At 44.9% G+C, this 27,152-nt stretch overlaps 1 protein-coding gene across 2 annotated transcripts in view; it reads right to left on the bottom strand.

The window, feature by feature from the left end:
* Nucleotides 1–22,822, bottom strand: part of LOC143988268 (matrix metalloproteinase-23-like) — a 48,231-nt gene extending 25,409 nt beyond the window's left edge. The window contains exons 1-5 of one of the 2 annotated variants that reach the window (XM_077487714.1): nt 22,424–22,819; nt 22,135–22,244; nt 19,431–19,567; nt 13,766–13,933; nt 10,108–10,272 (exon numbers count right to left, since the gene is read on the bottom strand). In XM_077487714.1, the coding sequence (XP_077343840.1) occupies nt 10,108–10,272; nt 13,766–13,933; nt 19,431–19,567; nt 22,135–22,244; nt 22,424–22,531 (688 nt within the window). In that variant the 5' untranslated portion in view covers nt 22,532–22,819. Of the gene's footprint in view, nt 1–10,107; nt 10,273–13,765; nt 13,934–19,430; nt 19,568–22,134; nt 22,245–22,423 lie in introns of both variants that reach the window. The other variant, XM_077487715.1, reaches the window with a different exon arrangement.
* Nucleotides 22,823–27,152: the final 4,330 nt, after the last annotated feature.

Raw genomic sequence — 27,152 nt, 5'->3', positions numbered from 1 at the left:
CAAGTGCAGTATCGATCGATCACTGTCACTTACAAAACACTAAACACATAACTGCAGCGATCGCAGAGTCAGGCCTGATCCCTGCGATCGCTAACAGTTTTTTTGGTAGCATTTTATATTTAAATCCGGAAGGCAGTGCTTGGTTTTCGGGGTCCCGTACGTGGCTAGGCTCCCAAAAAGTCCCCCACATGTGGTATCCCCGTACTCGGGAGAAGCAGCAGAATTTATTTTGGGGTGTAATTTGACTTATGCCCATAGCATGTGTGAGCAATATATCATTTAGTGACAACTTTGTACAAAAAAAAAAAAAGTTTGTAATATTCCCGCAACTTGTGGCAAAATATAAAATATTCCATGGACTCAACATGCCTCTCAGTAAATAGCTTGGGGTGTCTACTTTCCAAAATGGGGTCATTTTGGGGGGTTTTGTGCTATTTTGGCATTTTATGGCCTTCGAAACTGTGATAGGTAGTGAGGAGTGAAATCAAAAATTTGCACCCTTAGAAATCCTGAAGGTGGTGATTGGATTTCGGGGTGCCGTGCGCGACTAGACTCCCAAAAAGTCCCACACATGTGGTATCCCCATACTCGGGAGAAGTAGCGGAATATATTTTGGGGTGCAATTCCACATATAACCATGGCATGTGTGAGCAATATATCATTTAGTGACAACTTTTTGTAAATTTTTATTTATTTTTTTGTCATTATTCAATCCCTTAGGACAAAAAAAAAAATATTCAATGGGCTCAACATACCCATCAGCAATTTCCTTGGGGTGTCTACTTTCCAAAATGGGGTCATTTGGGGGGGGGGTTTGTACTGCCCTGCCATTTTAGCACCTCAAGAAATGAGATAGGCAGTCATAAATTAAAAGCTGTGTAAATTCCAGAAAATGTACTCTAGTTTGTAGACGCTATAACTTTTGCGCAAACCAAAAAATATACGCTTATTGACATTTTTTTTACTAAAGACATGTGGCTCAATAAATTTTGCCCTCAATGTATGACTAAAATTTAGTTTATTCGATTTTTCTTATAACAAAAAGAAGAAAATATCATTTTTTTTCTAAATTTTCGCTCTTTTTCCATTTATATCGCAAAAAAAAAAAATCGCAGAGGCAATCAAATACCATCAAAAGAAAGCTCTATTTGTGGGAAGAAAAGTACGCAAATTTCGTTAGGGTGCAATATTGCATGACCGCGCAATTACCAGTTAAAGCAGCGCAGTGCGAAATTGGAAAAAGACCTCTGGTCCTTAAGGTGTTTATTGGTCCGGGGCTGAAGTGGTTAAAATGTATTGGCAGAGTATTGGCGAGTATTGGCAGAGTATTGCAGTGTTGCAGAGTACTGCAGTGTTGCAGAGTATTGTACAGTGTTGCAGAGTATTGCAGAGTATGGGCAGAGGATTGTCAATGAGCAGTGCTGTGGGCACTTCACATCCAGCCCACAGTGCTGCTGCAATCTCTCCCCTCTCACTGTATCGATCGGTTTGTTTACAAGTGATCGCTCTGTCATTTGACAGAGTGGTCACGTGGTAAACGGGCACGATCATCGGGCGTTTACCGTGATCCGTGATGCGCCAGGTCCTCTGGATTCGTCCATGGACGCCCTCCCAGAATAAGCCGACCGCGCTGTAGCCGTCTTTCGGCTATGGCCTGGTTGGCATGTGGTTAATAAATTATACTTTTTCAATTAATTTATACTACTGCCTTTAAAGTCCACTTAGGGGACACCTACTTCTGCACAGTTCAGTTGAGAGCTAACATAAGCATACTAGTAACTGTAACAATTATCATTCAAGCCATGCTATGAATGTAACTATTTTGGTAAACAGTTAAATCGTTTAGTTTCGTTTCACGTTAAAGTGAAACTAAATCCATCAATTTAAAGCTGAACTGAAGTTCCACTGTAAGAAACAGCAAGCAGGCAGGTTTTATTGCAGAACATACATGCACTGTCTCTTCTACTATAAAATGCCCCTACCTGTCTGATCTGTCGTCTTGCACTGTACAGCTCAGCTTACTGGTCTCTGAGTGCCGGGATAACGGCCTCCTGCACATGCACAAGATTGACTTCATCCCGTTGATCAATGAGAAGGGCAGAATAAGATGCAGGTGCTGACACAGGACTGTTGGACAGATGAGTATTAGGAATTTAGTTCTGCCTTAACCACTTCCCGACCGCCGCACGACTATGTACGTCGACAGAATGGCACGGGCAGGCATATTGGCGTACATGTACGTCCCTGCCTTCCCGCGGGTCGGGGGCCCGATCGGTCGGTATTCGTTTGGGAGCGATCCCGGACGAGGGGACGGCCATTCATTCATGGCCACCCCCTCGCGATCGCTCCCGACGAATGAAAATGCTCCGTGACATCACTTCCTCTCCTGTAATGTAAACACAGGAGAGGAAGTGATGTAATCTCTCCTCCGTGTCGGTATTTTTCGTTCCGACACCGAGGAGAGAGGATCGGTGAGTTGCACCAACACGACACTACACAGTAGAACATGCCAGGCACACTCACACCCCCCCGATCACCCCCCCAATTACCCCTGCCCCCCAGTCACAGTGACACCAATGTCATTTTTTTTTTTTTTTTGCATTGGTGTCATTTGTGACTGTAATAACTGTTAGGGCAGTTAGGGTTAGCCCCCTTTAGTTCTAATGTACCCCCCTAACCCCCCCAATAAAGGTTTAACCCCGTGATCACCCCCCGTCGCCAGTGTCACTAAGGCTGGGTTCACATTGCAGCGGTTTATGAGAATGAATGTGATTCGCACCGCACTGCAGTGCGAATCACATCCGATCTCTGTGCGATTCGAGTTCAGCCATTCGCCGCACCCGCCGCAAATTCGCACGGGACCCTTTTTTTGGTCCGCAGCAGAATCGGATCGCATGGGTGTTCACACCATGCGATCCGAGTTTGCAGATCACACTGCGATATGCGAACTGATCTGGGGGTGTCATTAACATTTCACTGACCCTCCCAGCAGTTCGCATAGGGCAGTGTGAACTGCCGCCGGGAGGCATGCGATGCGGGAACCCGCCGCGCATTCGTGGCGTTCCCACATCGCTCCAGTGTGAACCCAGCCTAATAAGCGATCATTTTTCTGATCGCTGTATTAGTGTCACAGGTGACGCTAGTTAGGCAGGTAGGTATTTAGGTTCGCCGCAGCTTTTTGTAGCGCCAGGGACCCCCATATACTACCGCATAAAGCCCCCTGATTGCCCCCTAGTTAACCCTTTCACCAGTGATCACCATATAACTGTTACAGGTGACGCTGGTTGGTTAGTTATTTTTTTATAGTTTCAGGGCACCCGCCATTTATTACCTAGTCTCACTAGTGTACCCCTAAATTTAGGGGTGTCTACTTTCCAAAATGGGGTCATTTGGGGGGGGTTTGTGCCATCTTGGTATTTTATGGCCTTCAAAACTGTAACGCCCTTAGAAAGCCTGAAGGCGGTGCTTGGTTTTCGGGGCCCCGTACGCGGCTAGGCTCCCAAAAAGTCCCACATATGTGGTATCCCCGTACTCAGGAGAAGCAGCAGAATTTATTTTGGGGTGTCATTTCACATATGCCCATGGCATGCGTGAGCAATATATCATTTAGTGACAACTTTGTGAAAAAAAAAAAAAAAAAGTTTGTAATTTTCCTGCAACTTGTGGCAAAATATAAAATATTCCATGGACTCAACATGCCTCTCAGCAAATAGCTTGGGGTGTCTACTTTCTAAAATGGGGTCATTTGTGGGGGTTTTGTGCCATCTTGGCATTTTATGGCCTTCAAAACTGTAATAGGTAGTGAGAAGTGAAATCAAAAATTTACGCCCTTAGAAAGCCTGAAGGCGGTGCTTGGTTTTCGGGGCCCCGTACGCGGCTAGGCTCCCAAAAAGTCCCACATATGTGGTATCCCCGTACTCGGGAGAAGCAGCAGAATTTATTTTGGGGTGTCATTTCACATATGCCCATAGCATGTGTGAGCAATATATCATTTAGTGACAACTTTGTGTAAAAAAAAAAAAAATAATTTTTTTTTGTCATTATTCAATCGCTTGAGGCAAAAAAATAAAATATTCAATGGGCTCAACATGCCACTTATCAATTTCCTTAGGGGGTCTACTTTCCAAAATGGGGTCATTTGGGGGGGTTTTGTACTGCCCTGCCATTTTAGCACCTCAAGAAATGAGATAGGCAGTCGTAAACTAAAAGCTGCGTAAATTCCAGAAAACGTACCTTAGTTTGTAGATGTGACAACTTTTGCGCAAACCAATAAATATACAATTATTGACTTTTTTTTTACCAAAGACATGTGGCTGAATACATTTTGGCCTAAATGTATGACTAAAATTTAGTTTATTGGATTTTTCTAATAACAAAAAGTAGAAAATATCTTTTTTTTTCAAAATTTGCGGTCTTTTTACGTTTATATCGCAAAAAATAAAAATCGCAGAGGCAATCAAATACCATCAAAAGAAAGCTCTATTTGTGGGAAGAAAAGGACGCAAATTTTGTTTGGGTACAACATTGCATGACCGCGCAATTACCAGTTAAAGCAGCGCAGTGCCAAATTGTAAAAAGACCTCTGGTCATTTACCAGCAAAATGGTCCGGTCTGAAAGTGGTTAACTGCTTCCCAAAACAGTTACATTCAAGGCATGCCTTCAGTGATAACTGTAACAATTGCTTGCACTCTGAACTGAACTGTTAAGCCATCAAATGGCTGGTGTCATAACCGATTATGTGTGCAGCATCATGGCAACTGCAGATCAAATAGAAACTAAGATGGCAGCTTCCTTGGCTGTAATCAGTGATATGCAATTAGCAGACCTCCAGCTGTTGCAAAACTACAAGTCCCATCATGCTCTGCCTCTGGGTGTTATGTTTGTGGCTGTCAGAGTCTTGCTATGCCTCATGGGACTTGTAGTTCTGCAACAGCTGGAGGTCCGCTAATTGCATATCCCTACTGTAAATGATAGGAGATTCCTGGAGGAATCCCCCTGCCAGGACACTGTATTCTGATAGTCGTGACCAGCTGCTCTTAGAATACACTGATCAGTGACTGCAGCGGCTGATTGAAAAAGTTTTCCAGGTTTTCCCTTTGACAGACGTCGATCAAAGGATTGACTTCTGTCGAGCACAGACAGCCATACACCGATCAAAGTTTAACTCAAAGTTAAAGAAAAACAAAGACTTATGTGCTAATGCTATTGACATTTTTGCCCATAGTTCCACTTCTGATAGCTTCCAGGCTGTAATAACTAGCAGGAGGGGGGTATAATGTAGGGCTGGTGTCTTCCATAGCTCCAAGCCCCCTATCATGAACAACCGTGTCAGAGAGAATTAAAATAACTCAACAAGGGGTTTATACTGAGACGTATAGTGTCTTTTTATAAATGCATGGAAATATTAACTTAAACCCAAAAGTGGAACATATTTGGCATGTAATTTTTGGGGGGAGGAGCGTGTACTCTTTTTTTTTTTTTTTTTTTTTTTTTTTTTTCATGGGATTTCCTGTCCCACTTCTTGCTTCCTATCTTTGGCCGCCTAGGCGACTCCTCCTCTCGCCCTAGGCGGCCCCTCCCTGCCAGAAATCTTCTGGGACACAACTCAGGTCCCAGAACATCGGCTGGCCAATAGGAGAGCGCAGCGCGACTCGCGCATTCATAGTGCGTGCCGGCTGTGAAGCTATAAGCTATCACGGCCGGGTGCCCACAGTTACCATGGCGATGCAGAGGAGGGGGAGAGGAGATGGCCTGCGGGCGGCCACATCACTGGACCGTGGGGCAGGTAAGTGTCGGTTTATTAACCACTTCCGGACCAGCCGCCGCAGGCTGGCTCCCCTGCGCAAAACCATGTTACTGTACATAATCTCGCGGGGTCCAGATAGCAGGAGCGCACCGCCGCACAGTGGGGGTGCCAATGCTTGTGGCCAATGGTCGCGATGACCGCCGGCCACGAGCGATCGTGACCAGGAGACAGACACACTTCCCTGTTCTGACAGGCGTTACAGATCATGTGTTCCTATTATCTAAGGACCACAATCTGTCACTTTCTGTAGTTAGTCCCTCCCCCTTCAGTTAGAATCACCTCCCAGGGAACATAGTTAACTCCTACACCGCCCCCTAGTGTTAACCCCTTCACTGCCAGTGACATCGCTGTATTAATGCCAATGGCTCCAAAAATGTGTCAAAATTGTCCGATGTGTCCGCCATAATGTCGCAGTCACCACCATTACTAGTAAAAAAAAAATAATAAAAATGCTATAAATCTATCCCCCATTTTGTAGATGCTATAGCTTTTGTGCAAACCAATCAATATACGCTTATTGCGATTTTTTTTTATTTTTACCAAAAATATGTAGAATACATATCGGCCTAAACTGAGGAAAAAAATCTTTTTTTATATACTTTTGGGGGCTATTTATTATAGGTTTTTTTTTTCAAAATTGTCGCTCTTTTTTTGTTTATAGCGCAGAAAATAAAAACGCAGATGCGATCAAATACCACCAAAAGGAAGCTCTATTTGTTGGAAAAAAAAAGGATGTCCATTTTGTTTGTGAGCAACGTCGCACAACTGCACAATTGTCAGTTAAAGTGATGCAGTGCCAAATCGCAAAAAGTGCTCTGGTCAGGAAAGGGGTAAATTCTTTCGGGGCTGAAGTGGTTAAAAGTCAGCAGCTTTTTGTAGCTGCTGACTTTTAATAAACTAAAAAATGGGTGGAACTCCGCTTTAAAGCAGTGTTAAACCCTCTTTTTTTATTTTTTCAATTAAAATAACAAACATGCTTATACTTACCTGCTCTGTGCAATGCTTCTGGGGTCCCCTGCCGCTGCTCCAGGCCCCTCCTTTTTGGCAGATGCCCTCCGGGAAAGCTGCTTTCCCTGGGGCAACCGTGCATGCTCGCTCCCACATCTGTTGACACACACACAGCAGGACTGGGCCCCGCCCCCCCGAGTCACAGCTTTCGACTGACAGCCGTGGGAGCCAATGGCTCCCGCTGCTAACAATCAGTCCAGTGAGGAGGGGGACAGTGGCGGAAGCCACTGTGCTCATGCACAACGCTGGATCGGATCGGGGGCAAGGTAAGAAAAAGGGAGGGATTGGGGGAAGCTGCAGCACAGAAGGTTTTTTTTACCTTAATGCATTGAATACATTAAGGTGAAAAATCAAATGTTAAAGTTGACCTTGCAATACAATGTAAGGTCTACTTGTAAAAATCACTAACTTTTAGTATGTCCCTAAAGAAAACAAAGTTAGATTCATACTTACTATATCTCTGACTTTTGCATTGCTGGATTTGATTTGACCAGGCCAAATCTCACAAGCAGACACTAGTTCATTGCAAGAGTATAATTCTAGTGATAGTTCGGATGCTTTATAATCTTGTCAGGAGTGTAACATTTCTCTCTAGGTGCCATGGGCATAAGATGAGATAATAGTAAATATTAAAACTTTTTTATTTACAGATACCTTCTGCAGCTTTAAAAGATGACTAATATTAAATTAAATGTGCATAAAAGGGGACTTTTTTTGCACTGATTAAAGCGGGAGTAAACCCAGTTTCAAAAAATACATTGCCTGAAAAGCTAACTTTCACATTGGTTGTGCTCTCAACCAAACTTTCAAACCATCCAATGGCTGGTGTCATAACTGATCACATGTGCAGCATTATGGCAGTTGAAGAATTATTAGAGGCCAAGATGGCAGCTTCCTTGACTGAAAACGATAGGAGGTTTTACTTCCACTTTAACAGAAACATTTCTAGGTGTTTGCCACCCCTCTCCACCAATCCCTAAACTGGCTTCTGATAGCCCAGCGAATTAAATTCAAAATACTAACAACATCATACAAAGCCACTCTGCTCTGCGCTACATCACCACTCTTGTCTCCAAATATCACCCAAACCTTCCTCTCCGCTCCTCTCAAAACCCGCTCTCAAGCCCCCTTGTCTCCCATGCTCATTTCCAGGGCTTCTCCAGAGCCTCTCCCATCCTCTGGAACTCTCTATCTCAATGTGGCCAGCTATCTCCTACTCTAGCTGTCTTTAGGCAATCCCTGAAAACTCATCTCTAAGCTCTTATAAGTAGGGCCCTCTTAACCCTCTTGTATTTGATTGTATTGTAACTTTCCTGTTTCCCTTTAAGGCTTTATGTACACAGGATATTTGAAAACTTCTTCTGAACGCTGGCACTTGACAGCTAGTAACCAACGTTTAAAAACATCCATTTTGCCACTTTTACATATTGCATTTATGCTCGTTTAGTGGCATTTATAAAACATTTTTTACCACTTGCCGACCAGCTCCTATAGATATAAGGCGGCAATATGGCTCCGTCCCGCGAATCACCATACCCTTATGGCGGCTCCTTTAAGAGCCATGGCGTGTGCACACCTGCTGCACGGCAGGGGACCCGATGCATGTGGCCACCTGGCATGATCGCCTCCAGCCACCCACGATCACGGGCACAAGAGCCAGAATGGAGATTTGTGTATGTAAACACACAAATTTTCATTCTGACAGGATAGAAGAGACAGATCTGCTGTTCGTAGTATTTGCGAACAGCGATATGTCTCCTCCCCCCAGTCGGTCCCTTCCTCCCACGGTTAGAAACATTTCCTAGGGAACACATTTAACCCCTTGATCAACCCCCTAGTGTTAACCCCTTCCCTACCAGTGACAGTTATACAGTAATCAGTGCATTTTTATAGCACTGATCGCTGTATAAATGTCAGTGGTCCCAAAAAAGTGTCCGATCTGTCCGCCGCAATGTCGCAATCCTGCTAAAAATCGCAGATCACCGACCTTACTATTAAAAATAAATAATCAAAATGCCATAAATCTATCCCCTATTTTGTATAGCTATAACTTTTGGGCAAACCAATCAATATATGCTTATTGCAATTTTTTTTTAACCAGAAATATGTAGAAGAATATATATTGGCCTAAACTGATGAATACATTTTTTTTTTTGTTTTTTTTTTAAATATTGTTTTTTTTTTCAAAATTGTCAGTTTTTTTTTTGTTTATAGCGCAAAAAATAAAAACCGCAGAGGTGATCAAATACCACTTAAAGAAAGCTCTATTTGTGGGAAAAAAAGGCCAATTTTATTTGGGTACAACGTCGTACGACCGCGCAATTGTCAGTTAAATCAACACAGTGCCGTATCGCAAAAAATGGTCTGGTCATTAAGGTGGCAAATCCTTCCGGGGCTGAATTGGTTAAAGATAACCTCAGGAGACCCTCACAAATACCCACAATGCATGAAAAACAAGTAAATTATTAACTATTTCAGTCTTCTGCGAGAGAAGAGAGAGCAGTGTGCTTTAACTATGGATCCCATCTCTCTCTCCCCCTTTTTTCTTCTCTCTCTTCCCCCCCCCCCTCTCTCTCTTCCCCTTTTTCTCTTCCTCCTCTCTCTTTCTCCCTCCCTCTCCCCTCACTTGCAGGCAACAGCATGTTGTGAAAATTGTGTTTTTTTCCACATTTTCTATGTTCCTCTTTAAAAAGGCTTATAAACATAAAGCGGGTCAATGCGTTTACAAGCGTTTGTCATTTGAAATGCTGGTAAATGACAGTCCTGAACGCAATTTTTCTGATGCCAGTAAACTCAATTGTCTCTAAATGACTATAGATTACTCCATGTACACATAATTGTACACACATTGGGGAGAGTTCAGGGGCTACTGAAAAAAAAAAAAATCCCCAGCTGCTCCTAAATGTGAGTTTAGCAGCTGTAGTGTACATGAGGCTTTATATTGTAAGGAGCTGCATAACCTAGTGGCGCTATATAAATCCTGTATCATAATAATAGCTTTGGAATGTGGGACTGGTGGAATCTTATTTTTTTCCTCAAACGGGTTAGCTTTCAGTATTTAAAGTTTATCTCTTTTTTTTGAAAGACAAAAGTATCCCCCCGTGTCCTATTTTATTGCAGCAAAATATTGCATGTTTTGAGCCACTGAATATCAATACCCGTGTGAATATGTTTTAATATCTTTATATATTCTGGATCATGTAGTGAAATTTTACTATTTCTGGGTGCATGTACCAAGTTGCAGTATGACCTTTACTAAAAGTAAGCTTGGATAATGATGTCCAATAATTACCATAGAGCTGTTGAATTGCCAGGATATCATCCTGTGCCAAGTGTCGTGTCCTTGTATTCGTAGCATTAGGATGCATGAGGGCATCAATATCATTTGAGTGCCACAATCCAAGAGCATGGCCAATTTCATGGGCTGCCACCTGGACTAGATCATTGTACCATACACCTAATGACAGACAGAAAGATGCATTGATAAACAGACAAAATCATTTTTACCGATAGATGAGTATCTACAAATGAATGAGTTGAGGATACTGGGACATATGAAGATGTACACAAATCTATAAACTCTAGAATGTTTTGTCAATCGATTCATCACTCACGAATATGAAGATTTAATAAAGATGAAAATAAAATAAATTACACTTACAACACTGTTTTAATGTTTCAGACAAACTCACCTTATATGTCCTGGTGCTGGTCAAGAAAAAGACAAAACTGGAGTCAAAAGCAAATTTATTACATACTGACTGATGATTTTTATCTGAATAAAAGGGTTCCAAGTGAGGAAGTGCAGAGTGTGTAAAACAATACAGTAACTAAATTTTGCTGTATTGCAGTGTATTGAAAGTTTTTTTGTAAAGCAGCTAATTCACCTACAGTGCCTTGAAAAAGTATTCATACCCCTTCATATTTTCCACATTTTGTCATGTTTCATCCAAATGTAAATTTATTTTATTGGGATTTTATGTGATAGACCAACACAAAGTAGCATATAATTGTGAAGTGGAAGGAAAATTATAAATGGTTTTAAAATATGTTCACAAATAAATAACTGAAAAGTCTTGGGTGCATTTGTATTCAGTCCCCTTTACTCTGATACCCATAACTAAAATTTGGTGGAACCAATTGCCTTCAAAAGTCACCTAATTAGTAAATAGGTCCACCTGTGTGTAATTTAATCTCAGTATAAATACAGCTGTTCCGTGAAGCCCTCAGAGGTTTGTTAGAGAACCTTAGTGAACAAATAGCATCATGAAGGCCAAGGAACACACCAGACAGGTCAGGGATAAAGTTGTGGAGAATTTTAAAGCAGGCTTAGGTTATAAAAAAATATACCAGGCTTTGAACATCTCACAAAGCACTGTTCAATCCATCATCCGAAAATGGAAAGAGTACTGTATGGCACAACTGCAAAAACTACCAAGACACAGCGTCCACCTAAACTGACAGGTTGGAGACGAGAACATTAATCAGAGAAGCAGCCAAAAGGCCCATGGTAACTCTGGAGAGGCTGCAGAGATCCACAGCTCAGGTGGGATGATCTGTCCACAGGACAACTATGAGTTGCACGCTCTACTAATCTGGACTTTATGGAAGTGTGGCAAGAAGAAAGCCATTGTTGAAAGAAAGCCAAAAGAAGTCCCATTTGCAGTTTGCATGAAGCCATGTTGGTGACACAGCAAACATGTGGAAGAAAGTGCTTTCGTCAGATGAGATTAAAGTGTAACTTTTTGGCCTAAAAGCAAAACGCTATGTGTGGCGGAAAACTAACACGGCACATCAACCTGAACACACCTTCCCCAACGTGAAACCTAGTGGAAGCATCATGTTCTGGGGATGCTTTTCTTTAGCAGGGACAGGGAAGCTGGTCAGAGTTGATGGGAAGATGGATGGAGCCAAGTACAAGCCAATCTTAGAAGGTTCATCTTCCAGCAGGACAATGGCCCTAAACATACAGCCAGAGCTACAATGGAATGGTTTAGCTCAAAGCATGTTCATGTGTTAGAATGGACCACTCAAAGTCCAGACCTAAATCCAATTGAGAATCTGCGGCAATACTTGAAAATTGCTGTTCACAGACACTATCAATCCAATCTGACAAAGCTTGAGGAATTTTCCAAAGAAGAATGGGCAAAAATGTCACACTCTAGATGTGCAAAGCTGGTAGAGACATACCCAAAAAAACTTGAAGGTGTAATTGCAGCGAAAGGTTGTTCTACAAAGTATTGACTCAGGAGGACTGAATACAAATGCACACCATGCTTTTCAGATATTTATTTGTAAAAAATTCAAGGTGTATGAATAATGTTTCAAGGCATTGTAAAAGGAAATATGACTCAAACATAACTCCCCCCCCCTTTTTTTTTTAAATCCCTGCATATGTGATGCTGAGATGTCCTCAATTCAGATTTTTACCTTCCCAGCGAATTCAGCATTTTCCTGTTACGATCTGCCTCTCTGTTGCCACTGTTTAGGTCCCATGCCACCATCTTCCTCTGTGACATCATCAGGATGCAGCTGCCTCTCTTGGGTTCAGGCCACTGCCTCCCAATGACACAGACGCTAAGCCTGCCCTCCCCTGCTTCATATATTGAGGGGGGTGGGGGCGGCAAAACTTACACCAAACCCCCCCATGTGAGAGGCAGCTTTGAATGCAGCAATCGCAATGCCCCCCCCCCCCCCCCAGAGACAGACGTGATCAACCTCCCCCCCACGCATACGGAGTGGGAGATGGATGGGAAGCCACCAATCAGGGCATTACCTCTGAAGCCAGGGGGAATGAAGAGCCTTTCCGTTGATTCTCCTCCCGGGCGAACAGGAAGTGTGTCCTGAGACCTGATTGGCCAGGGAGACCAAAGACGAAGAAGGAAAAATCAGGAAGACAATAGCCACTATTAATTCGCTATTGTCACACAACTGAATGGGCTTGGGCACGGTGCTCTGTGGCCCGAGTCCACCCTTTTTTTAAGCCAATTAGAGCCTCAGGCTCTAATCACGTTTCAAAAGAACCCCCATTGAAATCAAATCCATGCGTCTGGCGCCCTGCATGTACATTAGGAGCTAGACACATTGGATTATATTGTATTGGATTAGGGGCCAGGAAATGATAGAAGCAGTAAAATTCAGGTAAGCAATTTCGTACGGGAGAGAAGCCTGCAAGACTGAAGGTAAGGCTGGAGCTTAAAGTGATATTATAGGCTTTCTTTAAAAAAATAAAAATAAAATAAGAAACATGTCATAGTCACTTTCTCTGTGTAGTGGTTTTGCACAGAGCATCCCACATCCTCCTCTTCCTGGGTCCCTTGTCGGCGCTTTTGCCCCCTCCCTCTTGCCGAGTGCCCCCAGAGCAAGCAGCTTACAATGCGACACACAAGCAGGTTTGTTCCCAAGTCACGGCTATGCATATCCATTCACACACAGAGCCGTCGCTCAGCTCCGCCCCCTCTGTCTCCTCAAATGACTAAAATGCATGAAGGTAAAAATAAAACTTTAGAGCCTTTAGAATCACTTTAACTTCAGGAAAAGATGATTATGCATACGTTGATTTACTTCTATTTCTATTGTGATTATAAGTGTTTTTGCTTAAAGGGCAGAGATGCATTTTAACAGAAGAAGAATTTTAATTTATCCATTGATTCCATTTTAATTCCAATGAAGACAAAACTACATAATATGGCAAGAAGAACGATCCGCCGATAACCAAACTATCAAACCCTTTACTATTTAAAATGTATGTTAAATAACCATTGTGATGTATCCTTATGAAAAATATTTTTTTTATGTTAAAATACTATTTTTATTTGCATGGACTATTTATCATACCCAAGAATACAGAACAAAAAACAGCTTGGGCTCTTGGAAATCTGTTTGGCCATGTAGCAATGTGGTGGAACAAGCCCATGGTAGACAGGTTATTGCAGAATGAAATTAATTACCCTGTTTCCAGCTGAATCGAGAAGGTCCAAGTACCCAGAATTCATGGTTGTCAAAATGAATTTCTCCTCTGGGTGGCAGGAAAGCATGTGCCAGTTCGCCATTGGGACCATCAAAACAAGGGTGCAATGGAGAGTTCCAACAGTTACTGTGATTAAAGGCATAAAACCCTGGAAAAAAAAATTCAATGTTTTTTTAACAGTGCAAATGCATAAAATGCCCACTTATTTATGCTACTCAGTGATAAATTATTTCATAAATAAATTAAATATTCCATAGTGACCTTTGAACATAAATTGCGTTTTTACTAACTGCTTTGCTGCTTATTCCCCAGTACCCACATAAAAATGTAAACTGTGTTTTGTTTTACAAAGAAACTGGCAAAAGTGCAGCAATTAGTTGAATTGGCTAACTATGAAAGCACCCATACTTTCCTCATTCACTGGCCAACCCGGCATTCTGGTGGAAACAGTTGATTTTATGTCACTTGATTTTTATACGCTGCTTTTCACTGAAGATCTCTATAGCTCTATTGTTGACCAAAGCAATTTGTATGCTGGTCAATACATCGCCACTATTCCCCAGTCCTCCCTTGCCAGAGATTGGAAACCAATTACGGTTTCCAAATTTAAGACCTTTCTGGGCCTATCCCTCCTCATGGGCATTACCAAAAAGAGTGAGTTGCAGTCATATTGGTCCACTGACCCAATTCACCATATGTCCGTGTTCTCTGATTTCATGGCCAGGGCACGATACGAGCAGATCTTGCGGTTCATGCACTTCTACAAAATTCGGCCCCTTGTAAACCACTTCAACCAACGTTTTGCAGACTTGTTTACTTCACATCAAGTTGTCTGCATTGATGAATCCCTGATTAAGTTTTCTGACCGCTTGTCATTCAAACAGTATCTTCTCAGCAAGCGTGCCAGATACAGGGTCAAGATGTATAAGCTCTGTGACAGGGCCATCACAAACCTGGAACCGTTACAGTTGCAGTAATAAAAGTGTAAAAAAAAAAAAAAAAAGTAAAAAATACACAAAAAATATATATAATAAAAAAAAAAAAAAATAGTTGTCGTTTTGGGCTGGATGCCCCCATGCTTCGGCATATATATATTTTAGGCACAGGTTGCTTTAAAAAATGTTTTATTTTTTTACAATTTTTTTTGTATTTGCTTTGCAGGTATGGTATAGGTCTTATGCCGCGTACACACGATCGGAATTCTCATTGGAAAAATCTCTGATGGTTTTCCCGACGGAATTCTGACGGAATTCGGCTCAAGCTGTCTTGCCTACACACGGTCACATCAAATTCCGATCTTTTATAACACAGTGACGGACAACATGTACGACTTGACTAGAAAAAGGAAGTTCAATAGCCAGTAGCCAATACCTTCTGTCTCGTAGTTGAATCTGAGCATGCTAGATTTTTGGCGTGTCGGAATTGCATACACACGGTCGGAATTACCGATAAAGTTTTTCCTTCTGGAAAATTGAGAACATGCTATCAATTTTTAGCTGGCGGAAATTCGGACAGCTAAATTCCGATGGAGCATACACACGGTCACATTTTCCGATGAAAAGCTCTCATCGGTCTTTTTCTGGCCGGAATTCCAACCGTGTTTACGTGGCATTACTGTTATACTGTAATGTTACTTTGGTTTATTGTTAACCATCATTTGCTTAGCAGGTACGCCATTCAGCTGCAGCACGGATTTACTTATCTTGACAGCAACAGCGTTTGCTCCCACGATACATAAAGCCGTTACTCCAGCGCTGTCGGAGGTGATTTTACCACCACAGTTAAAAAAAAGAGCATATACCGAAGCATGGGGGCATGAAGTCAGATTGAGGGCAGTAATTTTAGCAGTAGACCTCTTCCATAAATCTAAAGTGGTAATCTGTAAAGGCGTTTAAAGCCTTTTAAAAATGTATGTAGTTTGTCGCCGCTGCACGTTTTTGTGCAATTTTAACCACTTCAATACCGGGCATAGTCAAATGACGCCCACAGATGGGATCTCCCATCCTGGGTGGGCGTCATATGACGTCCTCTGTATTTCTCCGCTCCTGTGGGCCCCGGGGGCTCGCAGCGTGGCGATTGTGGATGAGCTGTGTCCCTCGGACACAGCCTATCCCCGATCCGTGTGATTGGCATCCCCGATCCACCCCCGATACACGTGACCGGCTGTGTGCAATCACAGCCGGTCACATATACTGTCTACATGAACGGCACATGTGCACGCCCCTAGGGCGTATGCAGAGCGGCGATCGGGGACGAGGCTTGTCACCCTGACACATGAAATTGGCTCTTTACCACGTGACTGACTGTGTCCAATCGCTTGGTTAGGGGTCCTGTACATGGCTAGGCTCCCGAAAAGTCCACACATGTGGTATCCCTGTATTCAGGAGAAGCAGCAAAATGTATTTTGGGGTGCAATTCCACATATAACTATGGCATGTGTGAGCAATATATAATTTAGTGACAACTCTTTGTAAAAATTTTTTTTTTTTTGTCATTCAATCACTTGGGACAAAAAAAAAATTCAATATTCAATGGGCTCAACATGCCTCTTAGCAATTTCCTTAGGGTGTCTACTTTCCAAAACGGGGTCATTTGGGGGGGGGGGTTGTACTGCCCTGCCATTTTAGCACCTCAAGAAATGAGATAGGCAGTTGTAAACTAAAAGCTGCGTAAATTCCAGAAAATGTGCCCTAGTTTGTAGACGCTATAACTTTTGTGCAAACCAATTAATATATGCTTATTGACATTTGTTTTACCAAAGTCATGTGGCTGAATACATTTTGGCCTAAATGTATGACTAAAATTTTTCTTTTTGTGAAAAAAATTAATGTATGACTAAAATTGAGTTTATTGGATTTTTTTTAAAACAAACATTAGAAATATCATTTTTTTTCAAAATTTTCAGTCTTTTTCCATTTATATCACAAAAAATAAAAATCGCACAGGCAATCAAATGCCATCAAAAGAAAGCTCTATATGTGGGGGGGAAAAAAGACACAAATTTAGTTTGGGTACATTGCATGGCCGCGCAATTACCAGTTAAAGCAGCGCAGTGCCAGTGGTCTTTGGCCAGCCAAATGGTCCGGGACTTAAGTGGTTCAACTTTGAACTGTTTTAAAACATATTTGCCAAGATCTAAAACATAATAAAGCAGCTGAGATTTAATAAGCTCTTAAAACATATGGAAAGCACATACTGCCTGCCATTCTTGGAAGCCTCCTCCAAAGTCCCCATAGTCCACACATCACATAGCCAACGTTGTACTGTAGATACAAATATTTAAGCTCAACTCCAGGAATATAAAAAAATGTACCCTTGCAGTTAGGCACCCCAAGTGCTGGCTGTATCACGCACCTGATTCCCCACTCCAGCCAACACTGGGGCTCTTCTCCTCGTCCTCAAGCTATTTTTGGTGGAGCCTTTACTTTACTATGTACAACACTGGGACTTTAACCTGTACATTGCGGAGGATGGGAGATTAGTGTGGCAGCTGTGGGAAACTGGTCGCAGACCCGGAGGGACCCTGCTGGGGCAAGGAATAAGGTAAGTATTTCTCCATATTCCTCCAACCCTAGACATAACGTGGAATTACCCCACTGCCAGGATGAGAGTTGAGCTTTAAAGTGAAGGTAAACCAGATTCATCAAATTTGAGCTGGGCACGTATATCTGCAGTGTTTTTGTTATTTCTTTTGTCCCATAGTTGTCACCTGCTCTGTTCTTCTGTTATCAGCCTGATAACTTCTGACAAGTTCTGTCATGTATATGATAAAAGCAACCTGAGTATTGTGTTGGGGAGGATGCTATAAATTGATTAGCAGAGCCATGAACAAGTCAACAAACAGCTGAAGTTTCTACCTATGGAGATGGGGAGGGGGAGATGGGGAGGGGGAGAGGCAGAGTGTGCCTTTCCTCCATTCAGCTGTCTTGGCAGTATGCTCAGGCTTCACTTCAGTGTTGAACAGGAAGAGAAAATCTAACATGATTTGAACTTTCTAAACAGTATATAAAGATGAAGACAGCAGATATACATGTAAAACGTATATTGGGAGATTTGTTTCATCTCTGTGTATCATCTGAGTCTGTTCACTTCACTTAGTAAATGTCAGGGTTTACATCCACTTTAAGCCCCCATTCAAATGATGTCATTCCACTGTGGTATATCCCTGCACCCATCATAGTGTGTGGTATTTTGCATGTTAATGTGCCTTGTATTTAAGTGATTCTAAAGGCTAAACTTTTTTTACCTTCACACATTCCCTGCATTAAGGTAAAAAATACCCCACGAACTGTACCCCCCCCCCAAAAGCCCTAAACACTCACCTCACCAGTGCTGTCTTGCCTGCAGCACTGCTCTCTCTGAGAGCAGGGGGAGCCCATGGCTCCATCACTGCTCCCGGGAGGGACATGTAGAGAAGAGGTGATGCTGAGCAAAGACTTTGTCTACTTGGTGTTTGGCTTCTCCAGCTTTTCTCCCTCTGATGACACCACCTTGTCCCTAATGCAGCCTGTCGATGTAGATCATATGCCAGAGAATCAAAAGACTTGCTTTAACCATCGGCCTCTGATGCTTCCAGGGGGAAGGAGGTTTACACTTCCTGGCTGAGAAAGCCAAACTCGAATGCCCTGTACACACAGTCGAACTTTCAGACGGAAAATGTGTGATCGGATCGCGTTGTCAGAAAATCCGTTCGTGTGTGGGCTCCATCTGACTTTTTCCGCCAGAATTTCCGACACACAAAGTTTGAGAGCTGGATCTAAAATTTTCCGACAACAAATTCCGATCGTTTAAATTCTGATAGTGTGTAGACAATTCCAACAGACAAAGTGCCACGCATGCTCAGAATAAATTACGAGACGAAAGCTATTGGCTACTGGCCTCTTTATAGTTTCCAACGTACCGTGGTTTATGTCACATCGTTCTGAACGATCGGATTTTCCGACAACTTTGTGCAACCGTGTGTATGCAAGACAAGTTTGGGCCAAAATCCGTCTGAAAAAATCTGATGGATTTTGTCGTCTGAATTTCCGACCGTGCGTACAGGGCATAAGGCTACTTTCACACTTGTGTGAGCTAGGATCCGACTTGTGAAACCCCAAGTTGCAGACTATGTGAAATTCAATGTATTTCTATAAAAACCGTTCCTGCTGACAGTGAAGAAGTCGCTGCAACTTTAGAATAGGTTCCTACACTAATTTGGTCCAACTTTTAATGACACTTTGGTCCAGTGAATGCAAAGTCAGATCAAAGTCACACCAAAGCCCCTTGCTCCATAGTCGCACTGGAAATTACGACTTTGGAGATGCACTTATATGAAAGGTGCCTAAGATGTTATTAGAAACCCACCCACTGCCTCTATTACTATGAAACCCTTCAAATGCAGCAACCATCCTGCAGAAGTCCCACATCCAAATGTATTATTTTACTTTCATGGTAGCATTGTATTTGAATTGCAACATCACTATTTATCATCCCTCTCTCCTAAACTCATAAACCTTCTATATTATTATTTGAACATGCAATTTCTATATCAGGCCGATCAAAGGGAGGAACTAAAACTCCATTTTACTTCCTGTAATCTGGTAGAAAGCTGAAAATTGGGCAATGTATTCCATTCAAACTTCTGCCTTTGTACAGATACATACCAATGCTAAGGTCAGACTCCTGATCGGAAGGTATACGCTGAAAAGTAAGTGGGGACACATTGCTCCACATGCGGAAGGCCACCTCCATTGACTTTTCTGTGTCAGCTTTGTTTAGTGTGCTGGGGAACTGGACAATCCTGTAATAAGTAGGGACATTCCTATTAATAACCTAAACAAGTAACACCTTTGCAGACAGCCCACAAGGCCTTTTATTTTCCAATATTTTTATTCAAATTTTCGACAAGAGAAGTTACAATTTCAGTATCTGACAACGTAGATACATAAAAGCACAAGAAAACAATACGAAACAATTCAAGTAGAGAGAAGAAGGAAGAAAAACTGGTAGTACATGTGTGAAGTTGCGAGGGTACTTCAAAGAGTTACTGGCCCACCCCATCCAGGTAGTCATCCTGTATCTTGCTTCATTTAGGGGTCAAGAGGCAAACATCTGAGCCCTTATTATCCAACCCTCCCTTTTGACTTCAGTGCTATAGTAAATCCTAAATAAATGATAATGGAAGAGGTGCTGGCACATGTGTTTTCAAGAGTACTCAAATAAAGAAGTAAAAGAAGGAAAGTAACTATAGTAAGAAAGGGTAAAGAGATAAGGAATAAAAAGCAAAGAGAGAGAAGAAGAAGAAGAAGAGGGATGCACTCCAGCTCCCGGGGACCGCCCTCCAGCCCTACACCAGAAAAACCCCTTTACCCAGTTACGAGATCTCTAATCCAAGGTTCCCACACTCTGTTGAACCAAGCCATTCTATCAGCAAGTATTGCAGATAAACGTTCATTCACCATTATCCAGGACAATTTTGTTTTAAGTAAGTAAAATGGGACAATTGGTGATCTCCACGATTTGGCTATGGAGATCCTCGCTGCCACAAAGATAAAAGCTATAAGCTTGCTCATTGGCTTTGAAGCCCCTTCTACGGGGCGTCCCAGCACCGCATGCAGGGGCGATTTGCGGAGGTTCACTCGGGTCAAAGAATATATAAAATTGTACATGCGTATCCAAAACCGTCGCACCTTCGGGCACGACCACCATATATGATACATGGTACCATCCGCATTACAGCCTCTAAAACAGCGTGGGGACGCCCCAGGGGCGAAGGTGGCCAGTCGAGCTGGAACCATATACCACCTCATCAGCACCTTATAGTTTGCTTCAATCAAAGAAGTGTTAATAAAAGATTTAGATGCACCTTGTATTATTTTGTTCCACTTCTCCATCTTCAAGGTGGTATGCATATCCCCTTCCCATTTCTCCATATAAGGCAATTTCTGAGAAGGTGAGAATAAAATATTGTATAGCCGAGATATGTGGCCCGTGAGGTTGTCGTGTGCCCTACAGATAGTTTCCATTGGGGTGCATGTGGTGAGTGCAGAAATGCGACTTAGTGACGCCAAAAAGTGCGCTATTTGAGTATAGCGGTAGAATTCCGACCTCGGGAGCTGATACCTTTCTTGTAGGGACGCTCGCGACAGAGCCCCCCTATGGTCACATAAGTCAGCTATACGTAGTAAACCTTTGTTGGTCCACCATGAGAAATCTTGGGGGCGGAGACCCGGGGCGAACATGGGATTGTTAAGCAAAGGGGCTAATGGGACATGTCCGGATCTGAAGTTGTGGGTAGTAGCTAGCCTATCCCACAAATTTAGAGAGAGGGACAAATTCGGGCACATCACCTTAGGCCTGTCTTTTGCCCTCATCCACATTAAGTGGCTAATTTCTTTTCCTGGAAATTGAGAGGATTCCAACAGCATCCAGAGCGGTCTGTCTCGACAGGTATGGAACCGAATTAATTGTGAAATTAGTGCCGCCTGGTGGTATTTAAACAAATCCGGCATGCCCAGGCCACCCCCCGCCTTCGGTGTATACATCGTCTGTCTATTCACCCTGGGTCTTCCGTGCTCCCATATATAGTCCAGCAGTTTTTTCTGGAACCTCTGAAGCTCTTGCCTATCAATAGAGATCGGTAGGGTCCTGAATAGGTAGAGTACTTTAGGTAAAACTGTCATCTTAATTGAACACAACCTGCCAAACCATGACGGAGGGTTATTCGACCATCGTTTAAGATCTGCAGAGATTTTTTAAACAGTGGAGGAAAATTATGTTTATACAATGATGTAAGGGGGTCAGTGCCCACGAGGCCTTTTAAGTTATTCTACCTTTCTAGCTTGCTTAGTTGCTGAACAACTCTAGTTAACATACTATTATAAATTAATGTGTTAGCGAGATAATGCTATAAAAGTTATTTGTTCAAAATGTCGTAGCTCAGACTGAGGATTTCAGAAAAGATGTTGAAAAAAAAAAATCAACATACTCGGGAATATCAAGCAAGAGAAGGGAATATTGGACAAATGTGGGAACATGAATTAGCTAGTCTGGATCTTCAAAGCACTGGCTTCCCACTCCAACAGGGCTTCAGAGACTGACCAAGGAGTTACACTAGATTATTTTTATGCTACTTTTAGAATTCCTGATTTTTTTCTCAAGTAAACAACAAATGCAGCAATGTAAACAGCTGTAATTTTCCTGCCATCAGATACAAGATAAGCCATTACTGGCTACTACAATTTGTGGACTTTATGACAATTATATATTCCTTGCTACATCTCTCAGAAATATTCTCAGTGTTCTGTATACAACAAACGCGGATGAAGTCATTTTGAAATACAAATATTCTGCAGTATTTAAACTCACCTATAGGTCAGATTTAAGTGATCCCATTTGTATCCCAGTGGATTTATGGTATATCTCTTCCATCTGGTTCTCCTTGAGCGAAAAGTGACACCACACATTGCACCATCAACCTGTACTTAAAACAAATTTCCACAAAGGTAAGACAATGCATATTTAAAGCCACATTTGTTTCATTGGTATTAGAAACAAATCATCAAGATAGGAAACAGAAAAACATAACCTATACAGCAATATTACTTAGATTTAGAAGTCGATCAACTTTGAAGTGACACAGAATCAGTTTACTGACCTTTGATGGATCTAGAGACTTCGGATGGTTCCACACTTCCATGCTAAGAAAAAGCAGAAAAATATAAACGACCACGCCAAAGAACCCATTGATCGCACTCCAGCCCATCCTTCGTATATAGAGGCAGCTTTAGTTACACTGTGGTGTATAATAATATTCACTGCTCACTCCCAGAGCATCACAGATCAGATCACATACTGGGAGAAAAGTGTGGAGAAAATATGGGAGATCAAACAAAGATTTGTGGGTAGGGAATTAGGATGTTGGAAAAAGAATAGGAAGGAAGCACAGATAAAAGTAAAATCAGAACTAGAATTATAACAGGCTTGCATAGTAGAGTGAGAAGCAGCAAAGTGAAAGACCTAAGCAGAGGATGTGTAGAGCATGTGTGTTTTGGGGCATGTGTATTTTGTTAGTGGACACGTGGAGAGATGAACAGCTCTTTCTTTGTTTATGAGTCCAATATGACCTGTTTAACCATATGTGATATTTAACACCCTCTGTCCTGAAGTATACCTTTATAGTTCAAGACACCAAGGGAAGCAGGAGAGTGGTGATGTTTGCTTCATGATCAACATGTTTCTACATAAGAAATAAAGAAAAGCACTAGAAGTATTTGTTGAGACGTGTGCTTCTTTATAAAGGAAAAGGTTCACTAAAGCAAACCCTATTCTCTCTTGTCCATTTAAGTGGGAGTAAATTCCAATTTTTAACTTGTACCTACCTACAGGTAAGCCTTTATGCCATTGGCTTGCCGTTGCATGGTTTTATTCTTAATAGGCAATGGCAAGGGTTATACTGTGGTGTACAGGAGAAATAGACACTAGGTGCATAGAAAATGAAGGTCAGCTCCATGGGCGTCCGCAGAACTTTTTCCAAGGGGGGGCATCATTTTAAGGCCACTCATGCTCCGCCCCTTTTTGACAATATCATGAAAATCTTTCCACTGGTAATACATATGTGTTATATAACAGACAATTCATCTTCACTTTGTATTGGAAGTTACTCTGGTGGCTGCGTACCATGCCCATATAGCCTAAAGAATGTACATCTTTTTACATTGCAATACATCTGTTGTGGCCATATTTTGTTATACTTTATTTCTCATACTGTCACTGTATAGGCTGTTTTCATAAAGATAAAAATATGGCAATAACAGATGTATTGCAATGTAAAAAGATGTACATTCTCTAGGCTATATGGGCATGGTACGCAGCCACCTGAGTAACCTTGCAGACGCCCATGCTTTCAAAAACCAGCCCTGGAAAAGTTTTTATACCAGCCAAACAGCATAACGTCATTATTTTCTTGTTCATGAAAGGGAAAACCATACATTTTACCAGTTAATAGTGGTAAATGATCAATCATCAAGGGGGACCCCAGGAACTCAGAACGTGGGGGGGGGGCACCTTCTGCAGAAAGAATACTCGAAGGTAAGGGGGGTGGGTTACTAATATAAGGAGGAAACCCTTTATATCAGTGCCCCTTACATTATCATAATCACTCCCCCCTTAAATCAGCCTCACTGTGTCCATCAAATGCAGCCTCACTGTGTCCATCAAATGCAGCTTTACTGTGCCGTGAATGCAGCCTCACTGTGTCCATCATTGAAGCCCCTCCTGTGCTCCTTGTCCCAGTCTGCAGTCCCTGTCTGTGGGAAGGTGTGTTGTTGATGCTTGGTATGGTACCTTGCATGCCAGCAGGATATCCATGATGGCCAGCAGCAGGCAGGGTCTGTTCTCGTTTTGGATGGGGACTGTGCTCCTTCCAGAGGATCTGTCTGCTGTGAGATGGAGTGGTCCCTGGCCACCTGGACCTTCAGCTGTCCTCATTTTACAGCCCCAGTCAGCCTGTCCTCTGGTCCTGGGGAAGTGGAGAGCACTGGGTGGGAGTTGGAGAGAAGGGGGAGCAAAGAGTACTGGCGGGGTTGGAGAACACATGGGTGGGGGCAAAGAGCGAGGGGGAGTGGAGATCACGGGTTGGGAGCAGAGAGTGCTGGGGGGAACTTGAGAGCACTGGGGGGGGGGGGGCAATAAGAACAGGGGTAGAGAGCATGGTAGGCTGAGAGCACTGGGGGGGCTAAGAGTGTGGGGTGGTGAAGAGCACTGGGGGGGGAAACAGGGGTGGAGAGCACGGGGGCTGGAGAGTACTGGGGGGGTACAAAGAGCAGGGGGGAGTGGAGAGCAATGGGGGGGAGCTTAAGAGCACCAGTGGGGGCCAGAAAGAACAGGGGTGGAAAGCACTATGGGGGGTGGAGAGCACTGGTAGGGTTGGAGAGCACATGGGTGGGGGCAAAATGCAGGGGGAGTGGTAAGTACAGGGGTGGGGAGTGGAGAGTGCTGGGGGGAGCCAAAAAGAACAGGGGTGGAGAGCACGGAGGGTAGAGAGCACTGGGGGGGGCTGGAGAACACCAGGGGGGCAGAAAGAACAGGGGTGGGGAGAATGGGGGGCTGGAGAGCACTGGGGTGGGGGCTGGAGAGTGATGGGGAGAGCTGAAGAGCACTGGGGGGGTAGATCACTGGGGGAGTGGAGAGCACTGGGTGGAGAGCACTGGGTGGGAAAGAACAGGGGGAGAGCACTGGGGGGGGGGGGAGAGGAGAGCACTGGGGGGAAGAGAGCACTGGAAGAGAGCACTGGGGGGGAAGAGCACTGGGGGGAAGAGCACTGGGGGGAAGAGCACTGGAGGGAAGAGCACTGGAGGGAAGAGCACTGGGGGGGAAAGCACTGGGGGGGAAGAGCACTGGGGGGAAGAGCACTGGGGGGAGAACAGGGGGGAGAGCACTGGGGAGGAGAACAGGGGGAGAGTATGGAGGGGAGAGGACTGGGGGGAGTGGAGAGTACTGTGGGGGGGGAACGGGGGGAGCACTGGGCGGAGTGGAGAGCACTGGGGGGAACAGGGGGGAGAGCACTGGGGGGGACAGAGGAAGAACAGGGGGGAGAGCACTGGGATGGTGGCTAGAGAAGGATGGGGAGAGCAGGGGGGTTCAGCAAGAACAGGGGAGGAGAAAACTGGAGGGGGCAGGAGAGTGTGGTGGAGGAGAGTACTGGGGGGGACAAGGGGGAGAGCACAGCACTGTGGGAGGGGGCACTGGGGGGTGAACGGGGGGAGTGGAGAGCACTGGGATGGTGGCTAGAGAAGGAGGGGGAGAGCAGGGGGGCAGCAAGAACAGGGGAGGAGAGAACTGGGGGGGGCAGGAGAGTGTGGTGGTGGAGGAGAGCACTGGGGGGAGGGGCAGGAGAGTGTGGTGGTGGAGGAGAGCACTGGGGGGCAGGAGAGTGCAGTGGTGGAGGAGTGCACGGGGGGGGGGGGCAGGAGAGTGTGGTGGTATAGAGCACTGGGGGGGGCAGGAGAGTGTGGTGGTGGAGGAGAGCACTGGGAGGGGCAGGAGAGTGTGGTGGTGTAGGAGAGCACTGGGAGGGGCAGGAGAGTGTGGTGGTGGAGGAGAGCACTGGGGGGGGGCAGGAGAGTGTGGTGGTGGAGGAGAGCACTGGGGGAGCAGGAGAGTGTGGTGGTGGAGAGCACTGGGGGGGCAGGAGAGTGTGGTGGTGGAGGAGAGCGTGGTGGTGGAGGAGAGCACGGGGGGGGGCAGGAGAGTGTGGTGGTGGAGAAGAGCACTGGGGGGGCAGGAGAGTGCGGTGGTGGAGGAGAGCACTGGGGGGGGGGGACAGGAGAGTGCGGTGGTGGAGGAGAGCACTGGGGAGGCAGGAGAATGTGGTGGTGGAGGAGAGCACTGGGGGGGGCAGGAGAGTGTGGTGGAGGAGAGCACTGGGGGAGCAGGAGAGTGTGGTGGAGGAGAGCACTGGGGGGGGCAGGAGAGTGTGGTGGTGGAGGAGAGCACTGGGGGGGGCAGGAGAGTGTGGTGGTGGAGGAGAGCACTGGGGGGGGGGGGCAGGAGAGTGTGGTGGTGGAGGAGAGCACTGGGGGGGGGGCAGGAGAGTGTGGTGGAGGAGAGCACTGGGGGGGGCAGGAGAGTGTGGTGGAGGAGAGCACTGGGGGGGGGGGCAGGAGAGTGTGGTGGTGGAGGAGAGCACTGGGGGGGGGCAGGAGAGTGTGGTGGTGGAGGAGAGCACTGGGGGGGCAGGAGAGTGTGGTGGTGGAGGAGAGCACTGGGGGGGGCAGGAGAGTGTGGTGGAGGAGAGCACTGGGGGGGGGGCAGGAGAGTGTGGTGGAGGAGAGCACTGGGGGGGGCAGGAGAGTGTGGTGGAGGAGAGCACTGGGGGGGGGGCAGGAGAGTGTGGTGGTGGAGGAGAGCACTGGGGGGGGCAGGAGAGTGTGGTGGTGGAGGAGAGCACTGGGGGGGGGCAGGAGAGTGTGGTGGTGGAGGAGAGCACTGGGGGGGGCAGGAGAGTGTGGTGGTGGAGGAGAACACTGGGGGGGGGCAGGAGAGTGTGGTGGTGGAGGAGAGCACTGGGGGGGGCAGGAGAGTGTGGTGGTGGAGGAGAGCACTGGGGGGCAGGAGAGTGTGGTGGAGGAGAGCACTGGGGGGGCAGGAGAGTGTGGTGGAGGAGAGCACTGGGGGGGCAGGAGAGTGTGGTAGAGGAGAGCACTGGGGGGGCAGGAGAGTGTGGTGGAGGAGAGCACTGGGTGGGGGGCAGGAGAGTGTGGTGGAGGAGAGCACTGGGGGGGGGCAGGAGAATGTGGTGGAGGAGAGCACTGGGGGGCAGGAGAGTGTGGTGGAGGAGAGCACTGGGGGGGACAGGAGAGTGTGGTGGAGGAGAGCACTGGGGG

This window comes from Lithobates pipiens, unplaced genomic scaffold, assembly GCF_037356315.1.
Source record: "Lithobates pipiens isolate NorthernLeopardFrog02 unplaced genomic scaffold, aLitPip1_a1.2 Scaffold_18, whole genome shotgun sequence".
Taxonomy (NCBI): domain Eukaryota; kingdom Metazoa; phylum Chordata; class Amphibia; order Anura; family Ranidae; genus Lithobates; species Lithobates pipiens.
Note: the sequence above shows the minus strand (reverse complement) of the source record. Positions and strands in the feature narration are given on the sequence as shown.